At 37.5% G+C, this 23,258-nt stretch overlaps 2 protein-coding genes across 2 annotated transcripts in view; one reads left to right on the top strand and one right to left on the bottom strand.

The window, feature by feature from the left end:
- F8 (coagulation factor VIII) overlaps positions 1 to 5,506 on the bottom strand; it is a 139,456-nt gene extending 133,950 nt beyond the window's left edge. Inside the window, exon 1 of the mRNA XM_055606568.1 lies at positions 5,361 to 5,506. Coding sequence (XP_055462543.1) covers positions 5,361 to 5,506 — 146 coding nt within the window. The remainder of the gene's footprint in view (positions 1 to 5,360) is intronic.
- A 2,925-nt stretch (positions 5,507 to 8,431) lies between these two features.
- Positions 8,432 to 22,050, top strand: Fundc2 (FUN14 domain containing 2). Its single transcript, XM_055606582.1, has 5 exons — positions 8,432 to 8,568; positions 14,065 to 14,215; positions 16,457 to 16,532; positions 17,319 to 17,450; positions 20,105 to 22,050. The coding sequence occupies exons 1-5, from the start codon at positions 8,550 to 8,552 to the stop codon at positions 20,180 to 20,182; spliced, it is 456 nt and encodes a 151-aa protein (XP_055462557.1). The 5' UTR covers positions 8,432 to 8,549; the 3' UTR covers positions 20,183 to 22,050.
- Positions 22,051 to 23,258: the final 1,208 nt, after the last annotated feature.

The following is a 23,258-nucleotide window of genomic DNA, read 5'->3' as shown; positions in this document are numbered from 1 at the left end:
TCCAGGGATGCGATGTCTTCAGAAAGACATACATGCAGGTAAAACACTAATGCACATAAAATAAAAATACATTATTTAACAATTCATATACAATAATGTGCGTTCTCTCTCTCTCTCTCTCTCTCTCTCTCTCTCTCTCTCTCACACACACACACACACACACACAGTAAAAGAATATTTCCCTGGGAGCTATAGTCTATCTTATAAAACCCCAGTGTGATAGTGTGTCAAAAAAAGGATACCTCCTTTAGAATTGTTAGTTGGGAAGGGTCCAAGAGACTTCCCCAAACAACAGAGGCTATTTTTATTGCTCTTGGCTGCCTGAAAAAAAATATGAAGATAACATCCTATTGTTGAAGATACTACACACTTTGGTCATAGAACTTGGAGGAATTGAGCTAGTACTTACCTGGAAACCCCTTCCCTGAGGGCTAGCACTCATAGCTACCAAGAAGGAAAAGTTATCATCACTTCCACCCAGCTTTAAAGTCTAAGAACCACAACAATGATGTGACCAGCAAGATGCCTCAATAGTGCAATAGTAGCACTTGTATCTTGGGGGTAACCTACAGCTGCCTAATTGGATCTAAAATCCGTTCAGTTGGAGGGAACTCATTGCCTATCCAAGAACACTTGGCTGCAGAGATAATAGGATCTACAAGACCTATTACAATCCTACCACTAAAGCAATATAGTTTCCACCTGCCTTCTAAATACCCATCCTTATACCATAGATAAGTAAGCTCTGACATTTCATCAAAGAAGCTTCTTTGCTCAACAGACAGTGTATTAGAGAGAGCCACAACTAGTCAAAATGCACAGAATAGGTGACCGTGGGACCCAGTCTCAAATGGGACATCTATAACAAAGTGTCTATATCTAAGGCTCAGGAAACATAGTGGAAAAATAGGCAGAAAGATTGTAAGAGTTTGACGACCAGAATGACTGCTTTATAATATAGTGTCTTTTGGACAGAACAAGCATGTTGTACCCATGGATGCATAAATTTGAGAGGGAGTAGTTGGGGGGACATGAGAAAAGTTAGAAGCAAATAAGGGGGTAAAAATAATGCAAATACAATTTACTCATGTATAAAATCCTCAAAAAATATAAGACAAAGGTGGAAAAAGGAAGTAACATATTACTTTTCATACGCATGGAAAATATAGCAGGATAAACAAAAAGAAACTAAGAAGAGATAATATGTATTGAACATAAAAATAATGAAACATTTAAAAACAACTCAGAAATGTTAGGTTTTGTAGCACATATCTGTTATTCAGGAACTTGGGAGATACAGACATGATGATCAAAAATTCAAAGTTATCTTCATCTACATAGCTAGTTGGAATCCAATATGGGCTACATGAGATCCTGTCTCAAACAAAATAGAACCTCCAAACCGATTCTTTCAAAGGACCAACAACAATAAAACAGGCAAATTTTTGGCAAGCTTATTCACAGATAGCTGGCAAAGACACAGGAATTTAAGGGCATGTAACTCCAGACAATGTAAAGGACTCATGAAAAAGTAAAACACTGGTAATAAAGCAATTGTAAAACTGAAAGAGCTGTCCACTGGAAATCTTATTAACACTATCCTAAATATCACTGAGACCAAGTGTAAATCATTAAGCCTCGCCTAATATTTAAATGATAGGTAATTCTATAGAAAAAGATGGCCTATTTATCTATTTACATGATAAATTGAAACAAACTTTAATACCAAAACTCAATGATGACAATAAAAATAAAGCTACAGAGCTGAGTGTGTTGGTGCCATTGTAATAGGCTACTGACACAGATGGAAATTTAGCTAAAATGTCAAGATAAATTGAAGTCATAAATGTAAAATTCTTACAACAAAATCTGGAAAGACACACAAAAATCTGGAAGGACCTTTAGGTAACAGAAGACATTTTTAACCAAAACTGTCAAATTTAAAGATGCATATTTTAAAAAATGCATATTTGACTATAAAAATTAAATATTTTGATAATTTATAAAGTAAGGCAAGAGATAGATAATCTTAGGAGAAATTATACATAAAGGATAATGAATATATGTAATAAAAGTATTTTCACACTTTAAAAAATGGAAGGCCCGGGCTGAAGACATGGCTCAGCAGTTAAGATCACTGGCTGCTCTTCCAGAAGACCTGGGTTCAAATCCCAGTGCCCACATGTCAGCTCACAACTGTCTGTCAGTCAAGTTCCAAAGGATCCAATTCCTTCACACAGATATACATGTATGCCAAACACTAAGTGTACATATTTTTTTTTAAAAAAATATAATGTACGACCCCAAAGAATTATAGGTGAAACATTTAAAAAGCAAAATCTGAAAAATCAACTCTGATAGGCAACATGCATTTTAAAAGGTGCTGAACCTCATTAGATATAAAATACTACAATTAAAGATACAGTATTTGTTATATGCTTATAAGGCTGAAAACATTCAATAATGTAAGACTTATTCCTGATGCAAATGTAGAGGTAATAACAACCCCATGCTCTGAAGATAGGAATGTATGAAGAGTCTTAAACTTTCTAGAAATCAAAACTAAAGCAGCAGGTTGTGGTAGCACAAGCCTTTAATTCCAGAATTTAAAAGGCAGAAGCAGGTGGATCTTTATGAGTTCTAGGCCATTCTGGTCTACATAGTGAGGCCCAGGCCAGGTGGAGATATATAGAGAGACCCTCTCTTGGGGCTGTGTTTGAGATTTAAAGTGAATACATAAATTTATCAATAAAAGTCAAAAACCAAAAAACTAAAATAAAATTATTTACTTTGTTTCAGTAAGATAGCACCAGAGAATCTGTCTGCTAAAATAACAACAATGTGTCTGGGCTATATCTCAGTGATAAAGCACTTATGAATAAAATATGACTACCTGAAGTCAACCCCAAGTAACACAAAATGAGTGAATTAGTGAGTAAATGAATGAACACATCAGTATAAAATGAAGTAGTAAGTAAATGAACAAACACATCAGAACAAAATGATATAGAATAGAGACATCTCTACCCAAATGGTAATGAGATGAATGTGTTTACTTGTAAAACCCAGCTCTTATACAGACATTAAAAAGAATTATAATTTCTATGTCCATTTCTCAACTGAGAGACATCTGGGTTGTTTCCAGATTCTAGCTATTATAAATAAAGCTGCTATGAATATGGTTGAGCAAATGTCCTTATTGTATACTTGAGCATATTTTGGATAAATGTCTAGGAGTGGTATAGTTGGATCTTGAGATAGGACTATTCCCAATTGTCTGCGAAAGCGCCACATTGATTTCCAAATTGGTTGTACAAGTTTACATTCCCACCAGCAATGTAGTAAGGTTCCTCTTTCTCCACAGCCTCTCCAACATGTCTTGTCAAGACTCTACCCAGCAGGTATAAAAACATATGCTGAGACTCATTACCAAACTTTGGGCTGAGTGCACGGAATCTTATGAAAGAAAGGGGAGATAGAAAGACCTGGAGGGGACAGGAGCTCCACAAGGAGAGCAACAAAACCAAAAAATCTGGGCACAAGGGTCTTTTCTGAGACTTATAATCCAACTAGGGACCATTCATGGAGATAACCTAGAACCCCTGCACAGATGTAGCCCATGGCAGCTCAGTGTCCAAGAAGGTTCCCCAGTATGGGAACAAGGACTCTCTCTGGCATGAACTAAGTTGCTGGCTCTTTGATCACTTCCACCTGAGGGGTGAGCAGCCTTACCAGGATACAGAGGAAGACAATGAAGCCAGTCCTGATAAGATCTGATAGCCTAGGGTCAGATGGAAGGGGAGGAGGACCTCCCCTATCATTGGACTGGAGGAGGAGCATAGGAGAAGAAGAGGGAGGGATGGTGGTATAGAGAGGGGATGGGAGAGGGGGCTACATCTGGGAAACAAAGTGAATAAAATGTAATTAATAAAAATTAAATTAAAAAAGAATTACATCTTTTTTTACTGACCTGGACAGAATTCAACTAAATGTTACTTAGTGAAAATGTATATAGAGTATCATAATATCCCATTTTTATAAAATTAATAATGACCGAGCAAACCTTTCTTCTCTCTCTCTCTCTCTCTCTCTCTCTCTGTGTGTGTGTGTGTGTGTGTGTGTGTGTGTGTGTGTGTATTGAACAAGCCTGTGTGGTATGAAAGATGAGGAAGTAAAACAAAACCAAAATATTTATAAAGTATGTATTATATGACTATATGTAGCATTTACATTAGTATAATACACACATTGTGTTTAAATCCCCCTCTCTCTTTTGGTATTTTGAGAAAGTGTCAACAGTAGCCCAAGCTGGCCATGAACACAATATATAGCCAAACTTGGCCTTAAATTCCTGATTTTTCTGCTTTCATATTCTTTGTTGTGTTTAAATCTTTATAGTACACATTTAAAGAAACACAATGAAAGCCCCATATGGTGGTGCATGCCTTTAACTCAATACTCAGAAGGCAGAGGCAGAAGTGATCTCCATGAGTTCAAGGCTAGCCTGGTCTATGAAGTGAGTTCCAGGACATTCAGGGCTACAAAATGAGACCCTGTCTCAAACAAACAAACATACAAACAAACAAACAAACAGAAATTACAGGAAGAGAAACAAAGTTAAATATAAAATAAGTAATTGCAACATTCAACTTGATAAACAAAAGTAGAATAATAATGTGATTCAAATAATATTATAAAGAATTGATTCATTAAATTAAAAAGCAGAAACTAAAGAAAAAAAGAATTGATATATCCACCCAAAAGGCACTTGTTGACAAAAATCAATAAAGTCAGGAAATATCCTATCTATTTGTTTGTTTGTTTGTTTGAAATGTCCTATTTTTAAAAGGAGGGAAAGAAAAAGATTGAAGGATGGAGGAGAGAAAGATAAAGAATGATAAAAGAGACATAAATATAGACAGTAGTTTAACAAAATCATAGACTAGTATATAATTCAATTTCAATACATTATCAAATCAAGGTATAATAGATTTAAGAAGAGGCACAAAAATTGGAGTAAGTCATTATTATAATACTGAGAAGCTCCTTTTTAACAGTGTAATCTCAGAATGCCTTCTAAAAATGAAAGGCTTCGGCACCATGCAATTACCATATAAACACCATGTGCACACTCCTGAGAATTCACTGTTCTTATTCTTTTTATGGAAGGTTTGGGTTGGCCAAGGGAAATTCTATTCTTTTTGTCTCATGCTCATTGCCTCTTCATTTTCTCCCTTCTCTCTAAATTGCAGACTGGCAGCATGCAATAAAGAATCAATGAACAAGCAACAGAAAACAATGCACCTTCTTCTAGTCAAAGTCCTACTGTCACAATGTTGTACTTGAAAGAGCATTTTTACCTTGATTCTGTATGCAGCACATTGAGCAGGTCACTCTGCATATAGTTCCAGGACAGTTCCACTGCACCCAAGTAGTATCTTCTGGTGGCACTAGAACAGAAATTGAAAAGGCCCAGAAAGAAGCAAGTGAAAAGTGCTATTTGCATGGCTTTTATTACAAAAAAAAAAAAACAACAAAAAAACAAAAAACAAAAACAAAAAAAAAAACCCATTCAACTAGAGAAGTGAAAATTTAACTCTTTTCTAAAATATCTTCAGCTTTCAAGAAGAAGAAAAAAGTAAAACATTTATGATTTAGTGAAAAGTCCTAAATATTTTTCACAGGATTTTATGGAAGTTTATCTCCTGTGAGTGACAGTAGCATTAGCACTAAGGAGAGCTGGAAGGATTGCTTCCTTTTGGCAGTGGGAAGCAGGCACAGGAAAAGCTGGAATAGGAAAAGGGTGGCTGAGCTAAGGCTTAACCCATTCCCCTCTGAGAGCATCTGCCAAGTTTGAAAGCTTGGGAAAATGAACAGAATGCTGAGGAGGAGGTTTCAATTGTGCTCAAATTCCTGGCCTATTCTCTTCCTCAGTACCACCAGCAAAGAAACTCTAGATGTTGAAGATTCTGAAATCTGCATGAGATGTAAAAGCTTCTCCTTTGGGTCCCAGCCCACTTTCCCCACAGGAACTCTCCAGCTGCCCACACGGCCTGGAGACACAGATAGGGTATCTGTGCCCTCTGTCCTGTTTGGTGTTATTGTTGCTTTGTTAACTTACCATAAACTAGAGTTATCTCTGAAGATAAACCTCAGTTGGAAAAATGTCTCCATCAGATGGCCTGTGGCAATTTTGCTGGGCATTGTTTTGATTAATGACTAATATGGGAAGTCCCAGGTCACCATAGGCAGAACCACCCTTCGACATGGGGGTCCTGAGTTGTATAAGAAAACCGGCTGATCAAGACATAAGGATCAAGTCAGTAAGCAGTGTTCCTCCATGGTCTCTGCTTCAGTTATTGCATCCAGATTCCTGCCCTGCTTGAGCTTCTGTCTTGACTTCCACCAATGATGAGTTGTTATCTGGAAGGATAAGCTGAAATAAACCCTGCTGTCCCCATGTTGCTTTTGTTCACGGTTTATTATTACAGCAATAGAAACCATAAGCAAGACATCCTCTCTTCTCAAAAAAAGTTGCAAACAAACTTACTATATGACGCAGCCATATCATTTTTGGGCATACATCCAGAAGTAGTCTACATCCTACTATACGGATATGTGTATATCCATGCTCATTGCTATTCAATTCTCAATAACCATGAAATGGAAAGAGCCTGAACATTCAGCAACTGAAGAATGGATAATGAAAATGTAATACATTCATAAAATGGAATATTATTCAGCTGTAAAGAAAAATGAAATTATTAAATTTTCAGGTAAATAGATAGAACTGAAAATAATCATTCTCGGTGAGGTAGCCTAGAACCAGAAAGACAAATATCTTAGGTTCTCTCTCATATGTGAATGCTAACTCTGAATCTTTAGATATGTGTTTTAAATTGAAGTCCCCATAGAGATCAAGAAACTATGAAGGGGCCAGCAAAAGAAAGTAGATTTCAAGGGAAGTGGGATACAGACTGCAGTTGACATGAAAAGGAAAGAGTACTAACTGAACACGTGGGGTTAAGTGGGGGCTAAGAATGGGAGAGCCAGGGAGAGAAGGGAGTATGGGGAGTGATTATTAACACTAAAGGTATCTAAAAAGCCACATGAAAACCTATTACTTTAGAAGCTTTCTAAAATATACATGTATAAATACATGAGAGTTTAAGTGGGAATTATCCCTACAACAGGGTGACAGTGCCCCTACTAAGGACGCCAGGCTAACAATTATAAAGCCCAAATGCCAGGAATGGGTCATCTCTTTTGTAGTTGTTGGCTCCATAGACCCCCAACCATTATAGGCTGTTATAATTTTTTGGCAATTATTCTACAGAATTTGATAGTAATCCTACTGCTGATGATACAACATACTCAAGTCATAAAACATGGAGAAATCAAGCTGGCAATGACAAGATTTCACTGTGCTGGAAGGTCACATGTTTGCTGTTGGATGAGACAAGTTATCACCAGTCTTATCCAGCATCTGTGAACCCTGTGAGCTCCTGTAATGGCTGGCATGGCAAGATAGCCCGACTGGTAGGGTAGAAGAATAAATGTCAGGAGAGTAACCAATCTCTTTATGCTCGTATTTATGGCCAGCTCCACAGGATAGAACTTGTATCTGTTACTGGACCAAAAACCCATGGCTGCCTAAGTCATAGGAAAGAACTTAAGTTACTGTGTTCCTAAACGGACACAGAAATAAACTGGTCCCCATTTCCTTTGCCTTATGTCCATAAAATCTTTCAACCCTCATCTGAGACTCTTCTTTTTGCAAGCTAGTAAATGTATGGAGAATAAAGGACAATGAGTCGGGCGTGGTGACGCAAGCCTTTAATCCCAGCACTCGTGGAGACAGAGGCAGGCACATTGCTGTGAGTTTGAGGCCAGCCTGGTCTACAAAGCTAGTCTAGGGCAGCCAAGAACACACAGAGAAACCCTGTCTCAGTAAAAACCAAAAAATCAAAACAACAACAAAACAAACAAACAACAACAAAAACAAGAGAGAGAGAATGAAGTGCTCTAGTACTGCATGCACATGCAGGTAAAAAATGCATATACATAAAGTAAAAATAAATCTATATATATATATATATATATATATATATATATAAACTTTAAAGGGGGAAAAGATGCAGCCATTATAATACAAGTGTATATTATTAATGTGGTTGAATGCTTTAAAAATGTGTATGATGTGTTTTCCACACTGAAATGAGAGCCAGAATTAACATATATTCATTGCTTACATAAATACTCACAATCTGAAATAAATAAATGAAGCTGAAATAAACCCTGTCAATCCCCAATGCAAAGAGGCTTTCACCACTGGTAGCAAGCATTCCTCTGTGCGGGTGTGGGGCTGCAGCCGAGGCTGTTGAAGCTCCAAGCTCCGGGACAGGAAAGACGTCTCACTGCGCCAGGCCCGCCCTCTTCTGCTGCCTCCGGACTGAAAAAATCTGCCCCATCTGCCGGAAGCCAGCTGCGAATGATTAAAGCCTGTTCCTGTTCCAGCAGTTGTGTCCTTGCGATACTAGTTCCTCAAAATGGCCGCGACCAGTCAAGGTAAAGGAGGGAGCACGCGCGGAAGGGCCGGGGCGCAGCCACCTTCCTAGTCTAGAGTGAGGGATGGTCGAGCATCTCCTGGGTTCCTCGTGTCGTGGGAACCTCAATAGTGCCTGGGCAGGGCAGCGCGGAGTCTTTTCAGGAGGGTGCTCTGGGGCCTGGCCTGGCCAAGGTCATGCTCAGGCTGGTGATTAAGCTGCCTTGGCACGTTATCTCTGTTCAGCTCCTCCAGCCTTCCAGCGCCGCCCCTACCTAGGTATCCTAGGGAGATTCAGTTGCTGTTCTCAGAATCAATCTGGTCCCCTGAGAGAAGTGTATTTGTCTCGTAGTGTTTCTCAGACACCTCACACCCTCATTTTCATTGGTCCTTTCCTAATTGTATTTATTGATGGTTCTGAAAACAGTAGAGATATAAGATGGTACTTTTAGTCGCCCTACTCAAACGAAAACTCCAGTGGCGCACTTTTAAAGTTATGCTTCTTACTCCATTTTGGTTAATGTTAAGTCAGTCAATTCATTAAGCTTGTAAACATCACACACCATGCAATTGCTAAACAGAATATCTAGGAATTTCTGAGAAATCTTGAGTCTTACATAATTGTAGTGCTTATGGTAATTCTTGTTTTCCTGGGCCCTTAGACAAGGCTTGTAAATTTTGTTTAACAGTGTTTAATGTGGGGTTGGGGATTTAGCTTAGTGGTAGAGCACTTGCCTAGCAAGTGCAAGGCCCTGGGTTCGGTCCTCAGCTCTGGAAAAAACAGAACAGTGTTTAATGAGTGACTGATGAAGTTGAGTGGACCAGACAGCACTATGATTTTTATCCGTCCCACCTCACCCACCACCAACAGAGAATTTTGTGTAGACCAGTCTGGCCTCAAACTCAGCAGTCCTCCTTCCTCTGCCTCTCAAGTGCTGGCATTACAGGTATGTGGCACTGTACGAAACTTAATCCCTCAGTAGCCATATGTTGAATGATTAGGCTTGGTAATAAAATTACCACAGAAAAATTTTTGTTTTCAATTATATTTTCCTCAGCATAGTAGTGATACATTCCTGTTATGTTACATAGATGTTTTGTTGTGTGTGATATAAGGTAGACCTTTATAAAAACATGAATATCTAGTGCTTCTAAGACTATTGAGAAGACTTGTTTTCTACTGTGGAATTACCTTGGTATCTTGTAATGACAATGATAATAATATGTGTAAATCTATTTCAAGACATTGTCTTCAACTAATGTTTTTGTGTTTACTTGATTCAATGTAACATCTTATTGAATACTGTAGCTTTATAAATCTTTAACTTATTTGGGTGGTGGTGCCACATGTATTTAATTCCAGAATTTGGGAGGCAGAGGTGGGCGGATCTCTGAGCTAGAGAGGCCAGCCAGTCTACAGAGTGAGTTTAGGGGCTACATGGAAAAACCCTGTCTCAGAAAAATAATAACTAGCTACCCCCCCCCAAAAAAATCCTTAACTTCAGCAGCTCTCTATTATACTGTAGTTTGAAAGTTTTGAACATACTTAAACTTTCTCCTTAAGATTATTGTGGCCGTATAGAAGATTGATATGTAGAAGATGGTCTGTTTTCGATAGGACTTTGGTATTCCCCTCCCCGTAAGAATTGGGATTAAGAATATTACCTCTTCCTGAATCTGGATGAGAACTACTCTAGCCCAGTTTGATGCTAGTAAAACTGAGTGGCATTTGAGGCCAGGACTTAAAATGATGACATAGTTTTTTCCAGGTCTTTGATCTTTCCTCAGCTTGATACAATTACCTCTTGAACCTAACTACAGTGGTATTAAGGAAGCCCACTTTAGCCTCCAAGAAAAGTAGTCTGTACATGTGACTATAAACTTTTCAGATTATTCTAGACCCTGCCCTGTAAATTTTCTAGTTAAAGCCTCAGATATCACAGAATAATAAAGAAGCCTTAATGATGTGACTGAATTCCACACGCACAGAACCAGAAACTATAGACAAAAAAAGCCTTGTTTTGTGATGTTTGGAAGCAAGTTGTACAGCTATTGTAACATGAACACTATTCTTGCTCCTTTGCCTGTGTATATACGTTTTAGGATCCCTTAACCAAGTGGTTCTCAACCTTTGTAATGCTGCAACCCTTTATGCAGTTTCTAATGTTGTAGTGACCCCAACCATAAAATTGTTTTGTTGCTACTTCATAATTATAATTTTGCTACTGTTATGAATGGCAATGTAAATACCTGATTTGCAGGATGTCTGATATGTGACTACCCTCTTTCCCCAAAAGGAGTCATGACCCACAGTTTGAGAACCACTGCCTTAACCTGTAAAGGACTTTTTTTTTTTTTTGAGACAGGGTTTTTCTGTATAGCCTTGGCTGTCCTGGACATGCTTTGTAGACCATGCTGGCCTCAAACTCACAATGACCTGCCTGTCTCTGCCTTTCTGGGTGCTGGGATTAAAAGGGACTTTAAAAAAAATAAGGATTATATTATAGAGAGAATGAACATCTTGATATTGAAACTCAGGCAGGAGTGTAGCTCATAGGCTTGACTTTCTTAATCTTAAATTTAGGAGGGGAGTGTTCTGTAGTTTACTGTTCTTTTTTTTTGCCTGCTGATAATTTAAAAATCACCTGCTTAATTTTATGATGTATATTTTAAGTTTTACAAGATACTTTAGGAACTGTTTTATACAATAACATTCATTTCTATAACAACATGGATACTCATTTAAATACCCTTCATTCCCTTGTTCATGAGTTCTACTTGGCATTTCTTGCTTGAGTCACATCAGCATGTCTCTTGAATGTTACTTCTCTCCTATTCTGATAATCTTCTTGGACTCCAATTATATATGTGTGAAGCATTCTGAAAATTTTTACTTCATTTACTATATTGATCATCTCTGATTCTGCCTCTATTTTCTATTTTTTTAAAGATTTATTTATTTATTTATTTATTTATTTATTAATTATCTGTACAATATTCCGCCTGCATGTGTGCCTACACCAGATCTCATTATAGATGGTTATGAGCCACCAGGTAGTTGCTGGGAATTGAACTTAGGACCTTTGGAAAAACAGCCAATGCTTTTAACCTCTGAGCCACCGATCTAGCTCCTTCTTTTTTTATATATATAAATGACAATTCTTGGCTTTTTCCTTTATTTCTAAACAACCTTACATGATAAGTTTTTGATATTATCTTAATGCAGTATGTTTCCAAGGAAGAAGGACTGAATATAGTAGGTAAACAAGGTAATTTTGGACAAACCAGGGATTAGACATTTTGTTAGCTTGTTTTCTTTACCTGTCTATACACTACATTTCAAAGCTTTGTTTCCTGATTACAAAATGGGATTAATAGATAGTACCTACCTTTCTTTGTGCATTAAACTAGAGAATTTGTTACTAAGCACATTGTCTAGTAAATTAGTAATCATCCAGTCAAACATTGTCTGTTTACTTATTCACTGGAGTTCCATGTAATACAGAAAATTGGTTTGTAGATAGCTCCTACAGATTTAATTTTTTAAAATATATATATAGAATGCTTTCATTCAATAGTATGGTTTTCCTACATCAGTTTAATTGGTTTTGAATTTGAGAGGAAAAACAATAGATGACTAATTCTAAGTTTTCAAGGTACTGCCATACAGATACTAAAATTTGTATATTTTAGTCATTTTCCAAAATTTCAACCCAGAATTTCAGAAATAATTTACTATTTAAAATAGTAAATTAAAATAGTAAATTTAAAATAGAGTATTTGTATATTTGCTATTATAACTGTTGCTTAAAAATCCCTTAATCTATTCCTCCACTGAGGGGCATCTGGGCTGTTTCCAGCTTCTGGCTATTACAAATAAGGCTGCCACAAACATGGTTGAGCAAATGTCCTTTTTGTGTACTTGAGCCTCTTTTGGATATATGCCTACGAGTGGTATAGCTAGATCTTGAGGAAGGGCTATTCCTAGTTGTCTCAGAAAGCACCAGATTGCTTTCCAGAGTGGTTGTACAAGTTTACATTCCCACCAGCAGTGGAGGAGGGTTCCCCTTTCTCAACAACCTCTCCAGCATGTGTTGTCTCTTGAGTTTTTGATCTTAGCTAAGATCAAAAACTTAGCTAAGTTGGGTGTAAGGTGAAATCTTAGGATTGTTTTGATTTATTGTGGTATATCTGCACAATGGAATATTACTCAGCAATACAAAACAAGGAAATCATGAAATTTGCAGGTAAATAGTGGGATCTGGAAAAGATCATCCTGAGTGAGCTATCCCAGAAGCAGAAAGATGCACACAGTATATACTCACTCATATAGACATATAATATAGGATAAATCTACTAAAATCTATACACCTAAAGAAACTAATCAAGAGGAAGGACTCTTGCTAAAATGCTCAATTCCTATCCAGAAAGGCAAAGAGGATAGACATCAGAAGAAGGAGAAAAGAGGGAACAAGTCAGGAGCCTGACACAGAGGACCTCTGAAAGGCTCTGCCCTGCAGACTATCAATGCAGATGCTGAGACTTATGGGCAACTTTTGGGCAGAGTGCAGAGAATCTTATGAAAAAAGTGGGAAACAGTAAGATCTGGAGAGGACAAAACTCCACAAGGAGAGCAATAGAACCAAAAAATCTGAGCACAGGGGTCTTTCCTGAGACTGATACTCTAACCAAGGACTATGCATGGAGATAACCTAAGACCCCTGCACAGATGTAGCCCATGGCAGTTCAGTATCCAAGTGGGTTCCATTGTAATAGGAACAGGGACTGTCTCTGACATGAACTGATTGGCCTGCTCTTTAATTACCTCCCCCTGAGGGGGAAGCAGCATTACCAGGCCACAGAAGAAGACACTGCAGCCACTCCTGATGAGACCTAATTGACTAGGATCAGAAGGAAGGAAAAGAAGACCTCCCCTATCAGTGGATTTGTGGAGGGGCATGCATGCAGAGGGTGGAGGAAGGGAGGGATTGGGATGGGAGGAGGGAGGGAAACACGGGGGGGGGATACAAATGAATAAAGTGTAATTAATAAAGAAAAAAAAATTAAAAAAAGAAAGAAAAAAGTGAATAAACTGTAATAAATAAATACATTAATTAAATAATTTTAAAAACTTTAAAAAATCCCTTAATCTATTTAAGAATGGTGTTAATTTATTATAAAAGTAAATATTTTCTTAATCTTTTTAAAAATTTTTATTTATATAGCTAATCATATACAATGATAGATTTTATTATGACTTTTTGTATACCTGTATATTTTGATAATATTTTCACCCCTTTTTTGTCCGTCCTTATTCCTGCTGATCCCCTTCAATTGTTGCCTTGTCTTCACTATACTTTTTTTTTTTTGATGCCCCGTTGAGTTTCATTAGCGTTATTTACAAGGACAAGGGTGAGAGATTGTTTACTAGCACATAGGCACCTTACCAATGCTAGAGCACTAAAGAAAATGTCTCCTTTCCCAACAATCACTAACTGCATATCTTAATTCTTTTATAGGGAACTTTGATGGAAAATTTGAGGCACTGGATCTTGTAGAATTAACTAAAAAGCAACCATGGTGGCGTAAGCTGTTTGGGCAGGAATCTGGGCCATCAGCTGAAAAGTATAGTGTAGCAACCCAGCTGTTAATAGGAGGTGTTACTGGATGGTAAGTGGTGTTAAAGATTTGCAATTCTTTTGTGACTGATTTAGTAGCACAGTTATAAAAACTGTCTAATTAAGTAAAACACACTGACTTCTCTGAAATTGGTCAGAATGTGTAGTGAATCATCAAATTAAAATACTATTTATATTTTTGCATGCTACTGACAGGTCCAATGGAAACTCCAATCCCCCAAACTCCAAAAGGCAGTCCAAATATCCAGAAATGGCCTAACCGGGACTCTAGGAGGATCTCTGGTGGTTAGATAAATAGCATTCCCCAAGAACTTGTAAAACTGGTTCTCTTCTGCCTCCCCCCTAGTTACTCACCTTTCCTATAACCTGACTATTTTAATTATTCTCTTTAGCAGTGGATAAAGAATAAGGAGAGCATAGTGAGAACAGCAAGAGCAGAAAATAGTTAAAATAGCCAGGTTATAGAAAGGTGAGTAACTTATGGGGAGGGAACCCCCAGAAGACTAGTTTGGGGACCCTGAAATGTATAACAAGTACTTGTGAATAGGGATCTGAGGAAGCCTGGAGGCTAGCCTAGGCCTTGATATGCTGATAGGTGGCACTAGCATATGTTAACTGGAGAACCATGTGTCTCCTTTTCCAGAGATAAAGGAAATTGTTTCTTTTGGCAGAAGAGAGAGTGGAGGTACACTACCAAATTTATTCTATAAAAGTCAATATTATTCTGATCCAAAAACTGTCTAAAGACACACAGAAAAAGCAAACTACAGACTGATTTATTTCATGGACATAGTGTAAAAATTCTCAACAGAACACTTGCAAATTGAACTCAAGAACACGTTAAGAATATTGTGCATTACAACCAAGTGTGAATCATCCCAGAAAGGCAAGATTAGTTCTATATACATGCTTCAACAAATGTAAGACGCTATATAAATGGACTTATGAATAGAAACTATATATAATTAATCCAATTAATACTGAAATGCATTTGACAGAGTTCAACCTGACTTCTTGATAAAAGTTTTGGTCTGGAAACTTTAGAAATAGATGGAACATACCTGAAAATAATAAAGAATATGTACAATAAAACTGTAGCCAATATTACCTTAAGTGGAAACAAACTTTGAGCATTTCCTCTAAAATTAGGAACAAGGCAAGGATGCTCAGTTTCTCCCTCTCATTTAAATAGTGCTTGAAGTTTTGGCTATAGCAGTTACAGAAGAGAAAAACAAAAAAGGAATAAAAAAATCAAAACATTTTTGATTGCTGGGCTTTGGTAGTCATCTTCAGGAATGAGTCTGCCAGAAGAAAGGAAAGAAAGAAAGAAGTTTCTTCCAATGTTTAGAATATTTGTATATAATTTTTTGAGCCTTTGCTGTCTGGAACTCTCTATGTAGCTCAGATTCACAGAGATCCACCTGCCTGTGCCTCTGAGAGTGTTGAAATTAAAGATATGCACTACTATGCCCAGCCTGCGTATACATTTTTAATTGACAAGCTTCTTATAGTGGTACATGAATGTATTCTTAGTATAAGCAAGTGGCTTAGTAATGAAACCACTGCAGGGCTGGAGAGATGGCTCAGCGGTTAAGAGCACTGACCTCGCTTCCAGAGGTCCTGAGTTCAATCCCTAGCAACCACATGTGGCTCATAACCATCTGCAAGGGGATCTGATTTCCTCTTCTGGTGTGCCTGAAAACAGTGTTCATATACATTAAATAAATAAATAAATCTTAAAAAAAAAAGAAAAAAAACACAAAACACTGAAATGGCCACTCCATCATAGGAGATGGGGAGAAATTTATATTATGGATAAGAGAGAAAGAACATTCAGAGCCATCTGAAAAAATCCAGAGCCAAGAGAAAAAGAAGCAGACTGGATATGGCCATATCTGCAAGAAAAGGGAGAACAGAGACTAACAAGAAAGAAAATAGTGGAGGTGGCAGGGAAAGAACATTGAACAGAGGGAATACTGAGAATTCAGGGGTAGTGGGAACACCTGCTCTATACAGAGAACAAAGTGAATCTGGGAGAAGGGAAACCTGTTAACTGAAACATCCTTGGAAGTTTTGGGTAGAGGTGAGATGGGCCAGGATGCTAGTGTTGTCTCTGAAATGTAAAATGAGTACTTATGAATGGCCTTCTGTTTCTGTACATGGTAGGAAGGAGCTAGGTCACCTCCAGGTAAGTAGGATCTGAGCATTGAAGTTCAGGTTTGTGTGCAGCTAACAGCCTGTCGCATTGTCTGATCTTGGTTTGATTTCCTAGGTGTACTGGTTTCGTATTCCAGAAGGTTGGAAAATTGGCTGCAACAGCTGTAGGAGGTGGATTCTTTCTCCTTCAGGTTTGTATGTTAAATTTTCCTAGATGTTTAGACATTCCACTTGCCTGTTAACATATTGTTAGAATTATAGCCCTGGCTATATTACATTAAAATAGTTTATACATTTTTTTTGTGTACTATTTCAAGTGCTACTAACCATTTGAGTGAAGTCTTAATCCCTACTCACATTTTATTTCACACTTACAAGGTTGAGAGCCACTACCTGGGTACTGAGACTTGAACTTGGATCATCTGGAACAGTCCAGTGCTCTAAACCACTGAGCCAACTCTCAATCCCAAATGTTTTTTTTTTAATTATTATTGCTTTGTATAAGAACTTCCCTTTAATAAGTGCTAATGTTTACTTTACATATATATGTATATATACATATACATATTTTCTCCAGTTTATTTGGGTAACTAATTGGTTTACGGTGTAATGGATAACCCTAATTTATCAGAAACAACATATTTGAGTCAGATTTATTCTGTCCACAATTCTTTGAAAATAATTTACATTGAATTTACTACTTTGACTTTTATTTTACCATCTTATTTTTTAATTTTACTTAAAACTTTGCAAAGTTCAGCATATACATTAAAGGATTGCCAACAACTGAGGGCCATTATTTAATTTTGCTTCAATATAGAATGTACATTTTGCCTGACGATCATAAAAAAATAGCAAATGTCTTTAAAAATAGAAAGTAAGAGGAATTTTGATTACCTACTTAATGTTTTATCTAGACAAAAAGAAATAACAAAGACCAGGTTTCTCATTTCTTTTTTATCACTATTAAATTGTAGCTGGCAAACCATACTGGGTACATCAAAGTTGACTGGCAACGAGTAGAAAAAGACATGAAAAAAGCCAAAGAACAGTTGAAGATTCGTAAGAATAACCAGATACCAACTGACGTCAAAAGTAAAGCTGAGGAGGTAAGACTTGCTTTGTTTAGATTTAGTATATGAAAAGTACAGGCAGTTTTGTGTACAAGATGGGATATAAAATTGTCTCAGCAATATAAAAAAAAACTTTATATTTACAAAGATCTTGGAGCTATGAGACAAAAGCCGTATCTGTATGTCAGTCTTAGAATATTATTACTGTAGAGACAATTTGCAGGGAACAGAGTCTCATGTAACCCAGGCTGTCCTTATTAAATTTTTGCCTCAGCCTCTTGAATGCTATAATATAACAACCATGTACTACCTCACCCAGTTCATGAAGGCATTAAATCTGGATTTTCTGAAAGAACAGCCAGTGCTCTTAACCCTGGAGATGTCTCTCCAGCCTCTTGTAAAGTTTAGTAATTGACTTATTTGATGAATTTTGTCAGTGAATGTGAATACAAAGGAGATGAAGATGTAGTTGTAGTTAACTAGTTCTTATAGGAACAGGGGTACCACAATGGGTAGGGTGTACTGTCATTGTGAACAAGTTACATTTTATTTCTATGCCTGCTTATCTTTGAAATAGCCAAATCTGTTCTGTACATGACTAATAGAAATGCTTGGATAATGGGTTGGTAGGCTTGAAGATAGCCAGATGGCAAATTCTTTACTGGCCAGGTGTGGTGGTGCATGCCTTTTTTTTTTTTTTCAAGACAGGGTTTCTCTGTGTAGCCTTGGCTGTCTTGGACTCGCTTTGTATACCAGGCTGGCTTCCAACTCACAGAAATCTGTCTGCCTCTTCCTGCTGGGATTACAGGCATGTACCAGCAGCCAGGCATGGTGCCACAGACTTGTAATCCCACACTTGGGGAGGCAGAGGCAGGTGGTTTTCTATGAGTTCGAGGCCAGCGTGATCTACAGAGTGAGTCTAGGACAGCCAGGACTCTGTTACATAGGGAAACCCTGTCTCGAAAAAAAAATTACTTTATTTTTTTGTATGTATGGGGTTTGCCTTCATGTATATCTGTATACCACGTATGTACCTGCTGCTTGTAGAGGCAAGAAAAAGGCATCAGATCCCCTGGAACTAGAGTTACTGGTGGCTGAGAACTGCCATGCACTCATATATACATATACCCCCAGATACACATATAAAAATTTAAGTGAATTTTTTTGTCCTCAAGTAGTACTTTGTTTAAGAAAATATGGAAGTCCTAGAGAGTTACGGGCTGCAGTGGAAGTGAGGCAAGGAGACATAATGGCCTAGCTTCATTTTTGTTTCTGGGATAAAATATTCTTACGGAAAACAACTGAAAGGAAAGGGTTTATTAGTTCTAGGTTTCGGGCCATCACTGAGGAGAAGTCAGGCAGGAATTTGGGCAGCTGATCACATTAATCCTAAATCTAGAGCAGGGAGAAACAAATGGATCTTTGCTATCTGCCTGCTATCCCACACAGCATTACCTCTGACCAAAGAATTTAATTCACAGCCAAAGACCATGTAGCAAGAACCACAGAGAATGCTGTTTGCTGGTTGGCAGACAGGCTTATGCTCACTTAGCATTCTTGTACAGTTCATGACCACCTGTCTAGGGAACGGTTCTGCCCACAGCATGGTGCGCCATCCCACATCAACTAACACTCAAGACAATCCTGTACACACATGCCCAGGTCAATATAAGTCTCAACCTTCTTAATGCTGTGGTCCTTTAATACAATTCCTCATGTTGTGGTGACCTCCAACCATAAAATTAGTTTCTTTGCTATGTCATAATTTTAATTTTGCCACTGTTACAAATCATAATGCAAATATCTGTGTTCTCTAATGGTCTTAGGTCCCAGGACCCACAGGTTGAGAACCACTTATCTAGGCAATTTTTCAGTGAGATTCTTTTCTCAGATAATTGTAGACTGTGTCAAGTTGACAATTAAAGCTAGCCAGGACACCTAAATACAGTGGTAGTGAAGAGACACTGTGGACTTTTACACAATTGACTCAAAGTGATGGGAATGTAATAGTGAAAATGGTTTACTTAGTTGGAAAATGAAGACACTGTGCTTAACTTCAAGAAATGATTTGGCTTGGCTGGGGGATATGGCTTATTGGGTAAAGTGATTGTCATGCAAATCTGAAGACCACAGTTTTGGATCCTCAACACTCATGTAAATGCCAGGTGGGTGTGGTGACCTCCCTTCAGTCCTAGGGCTATGACAAGAATCACTAGAGCAAGCTGGCTAGCCAGACTAGCTCAAGTGGTAATCTCTTGGTCCAGAAAGAGATCCTGTCTCAATATATAATGTGGGAATGAGCTAGGAAGACACCTATCAATCTTAGCCCTCCATATGTATGTGCACTTGTTTATCCACATGTATGTACAACAAATACACACATGTACACGTACACACCACATAATGAAGAAACAAAAACATGAGTAGGCCAGAATGTTGGAGATATTATTTCACATTTACATTCTAAGGGAAGTGGTCAGGAGAGATAATAAATCATTAAGAAAGCCATACAGGGTACCTATCTATGTATGCACCAAACCTTAGATCAGTAGAAACTTTTGCAGGAAGGTATAGGGGAGGTGAAAGCTTTGGAAAATAAGGAAATAAAACTTTGCTTACAGTCATCAGTAAGAGAAATGGTTAACATCCTTAGCAAAATAACTCATTGTAGAAAATCTTGTGTTTTTCAGGTTGTGTCATTTGTAAAGAAGAATGTTCTAGTGACTGGGGGATTTTTTGGAGGCTTTCTGCTCGGCATGGCATCCTAAGAAGTTCACTTCATTGTTCTGTTTTTGTTGTTTGTTGCCAGCAGCTTCTATACTCCAACATAGGACAGTTGACACTACTTTTCCTCCTCTTCTCCTGTGCCATTCTCCCTGTTGTGGCAAATATGAATGGCTTCCATAGGCTTTTCCTTGTACAAGGTTAATACGGGCCTTCTCATGAGCGTGACAGGTTGGAAGAGACAGTAGATGTTAACTCTTCCAGTACTCTCCTGACTTGGTTGATGTGTAGCTTAAAAAGAATGTTCCTTTTCCACTTTGTAAGATCCTTTTCCAAACTTGATTTGGAAAAGCAGCATGTAGTTACGTTAGTATATGTTACACGAAAAGGAACCAAATACATTTGCATTTAAGCATGTACGATTTTGGTATCTTGGTATATGCATTCTCTTTGAGTTGGTTTTAGGCTATAGAAAGGGAGGTATTTATACTTGCTGTAATTATCCTGCCAAAATGGCAGTGTAAGTAAGTACTATAACTAAAAAGATTGAATATAAAATGAACTTCTATTAAAGATGTATGAAGTAATGTATGTATCGTATTTGGTAGGTGGGTCTTTATGGAAAACAACTACAAGAAATTCATTGTTGGATGGTTGGATGAGTCATTTATAGGTATTAAGATCCAGACCAGGAATGTTTTCCACTATACCACATACTGTATCTCATGGCTGTTTTCAAATTATTTAGGTGAGAGAAGTAAAAAAAAAAAAAAAAAAAAAAAAAAAAAAATTATATATATTTATTTCATAGAAAGGGTTCTGTGCTTTCAAATTTGAACTGTTTCCCACATTTGTTAAAATATTAGGGGTTGCAGTATTCGTTTATGGAAATTCTGTTTATTTATCCAATTTGTATGAAATAAAACATATAAGCAAGAGTTTTAAAGAGATATTCTAGACATTCAGAATTGAGAAGAGCACATGTGAAATAAATTATTTCCATCAAATGCAATCTCCATCAGAATTATTCTTTAAAATAAAAATCAGCCATTTTGGCATAATGGCTGTTACCATGATCTCAACTCCAACTAAAAATTCATCTTCCAGAAGCCAAGTCTTCTGTCATCTTCCTTGTCCCCACAGGGCCTACCACTTAATAGATTTCAAATATTTATTAAGTATATTTACTTGTATAAAGATAACTCCCTGTTAAAGATTAGGCTTGCCCCAAATGAATTCTTAGCTATATAGATGATCCCATGTATAATAGTGTATTTTTAAAGTAATACATTCAAGATAACTAATTTTTTTGACATACCTTAAGAATAGCATACTGAAGCCATGTGTGGTGGGGCATGCCTTTAATCCCAGCACTCAGAGAGGCAGAGGAAGGCGGATCTCTGTGAGTTTAAGGCCAGCCTGGCCTACAAAGTGAGTCCAGGACAGCCAAAGCTACATAGGAACCCTGTCTCAAAACCCAGGGCAAAAAAAAAAAAAAAAAAAAAAATGACATATTGAATTTGAAAATTGAAACTACCAGTTAAAACTTAGGATTCACCTATTTGTATTTTCTCTTTATATTATTTGGGCCAGCATAAGTTATTCTACTTGTAATATGTATTAGTCATTCTTCCATACATGACAGTATAACCTGCTTTGGTACATATTTTTCTAAAAGAGTTTGAAAATGATTTTTCACTATTTATCATGGAAGCGTAAGAGAGTGACTTCTCCATGTATCATTGCTTGCCTATAGCAAACATAAAATGATATTTGTTTTATCAATTATTATAAAGTACCTGCCATTTGTTTACAGTATGTATTTAATACTAAAGTCTAAGTATACCTTTTAAAAATCAGTATAATACCTTATTGTTACAGAATAAATAACAATTATTTAATATGAAGCATATACAATGTTTTAAATCCTCTTTCTGTGTGTATAGTATATATATTAATAACTGCATCAAATATGGTTGAGCAAATGTCCTTATTGTGTTACTTGAGACTCATTTGGGTATATGCCTACAAGTGGTATAGCTGGATCTTGAGGAAGCGCTATTCCTAGTTGTCTGAGAAAGCACCAGATTGCTTTCCAGAGTTGTTGTACATGTTTACATTCCCACCAGCAGTGGAGGAGGGTTCCCCTTTCTCCACAACCTCTCCAGCATGTGTTGTCTCTTGAGTTTTTGATCTTAGCCATTCTGATGGGTGTAAGGTGAAATCTTAGGGTCGTTTTGATTTGCATTTCCCTGTTGGCTAATGAGATTGAGCATTTCTTTTAAGTGTTTCTCTGCCATTCGATATTCCTCTGCAGAGAATTCTCTATTTAGCTCTGTACCCCATTTTTAAATTGGATTACTTGGTTTTTTGCTGTTTAACTTCTTTAGTTCTTTATATATACTGGATATTAGCCCTCTGCCAGATATAGGGTTGGTGAAGATCTGGAAACAGCCCAGATGCCCCTCAGTGGAGGAATGGATGCACAAATTGTGGTATATCTACACAATGGAATATTACTCAGCAATACAAAACAAGGAAATCATGAAATTTGCAGGTAAATGGTGGGATCTGGAAAAGATCATCCTGAGTGAGCTATCCCAGAAGCAGAAAGATGCACACGGTATATACTCACTCATATAGATATATAATATAGGATAAACCTACTAAAATCTATACACCTAAAGAAACTAATTAAGAGGGAGGACTCTTGCTAAAATGCTCAATTCCTATCCAGAAAGGGAAAGAAGATAGACATCAGAAGAAGGAGAAAAGAGGGAACAAGTCAGGAGCCTGACACAGAGGACCTCTGAAAGGCTCTGCCCTGCAGACTATCAATGCAGATGCTGAGACTTATGGGCAACTTTTGGGCAGAGTGCAGGGAATCTTAGGAAAGAAGTGGGAAACAGTAAGATCTGGAGAGAACAGGAACTCCACAAGGAGAGCAACAGAACCAAAAAATCTGAGCACAGGGGTCTTTCCTGAGACTGCTATTCCAACCAAGGACTATGCATGGAGATAACCTAAGACCCCTGCACAGATGTAGCCCATGGCAGTTCAGTATCCAAGTGGATTCCATTGTAATAGGAACAGGGACTGTCTCTGACATGAACTGATTGG

Source organism: Psammomys obesus, unplaced genomic scaffold (genome assembly GCF_907164565.1).
Source record: "Psammomys obesus unplaced genomic scaffold, mPsaObe1.curated_primary_1811, whole genome shotgun sequence".
Taxonomy (NCBI): Eukaryota; Metazoa; Chordata; class Mammalia; order Rodentia; family Muridae; genus Psammomys; species Psammomys obesus.
The sequence above is the reverse complement of the archived record's forward strand: the minus strand, read 5'-3'. Positions and strand labels throughout refer to the sequence as shown.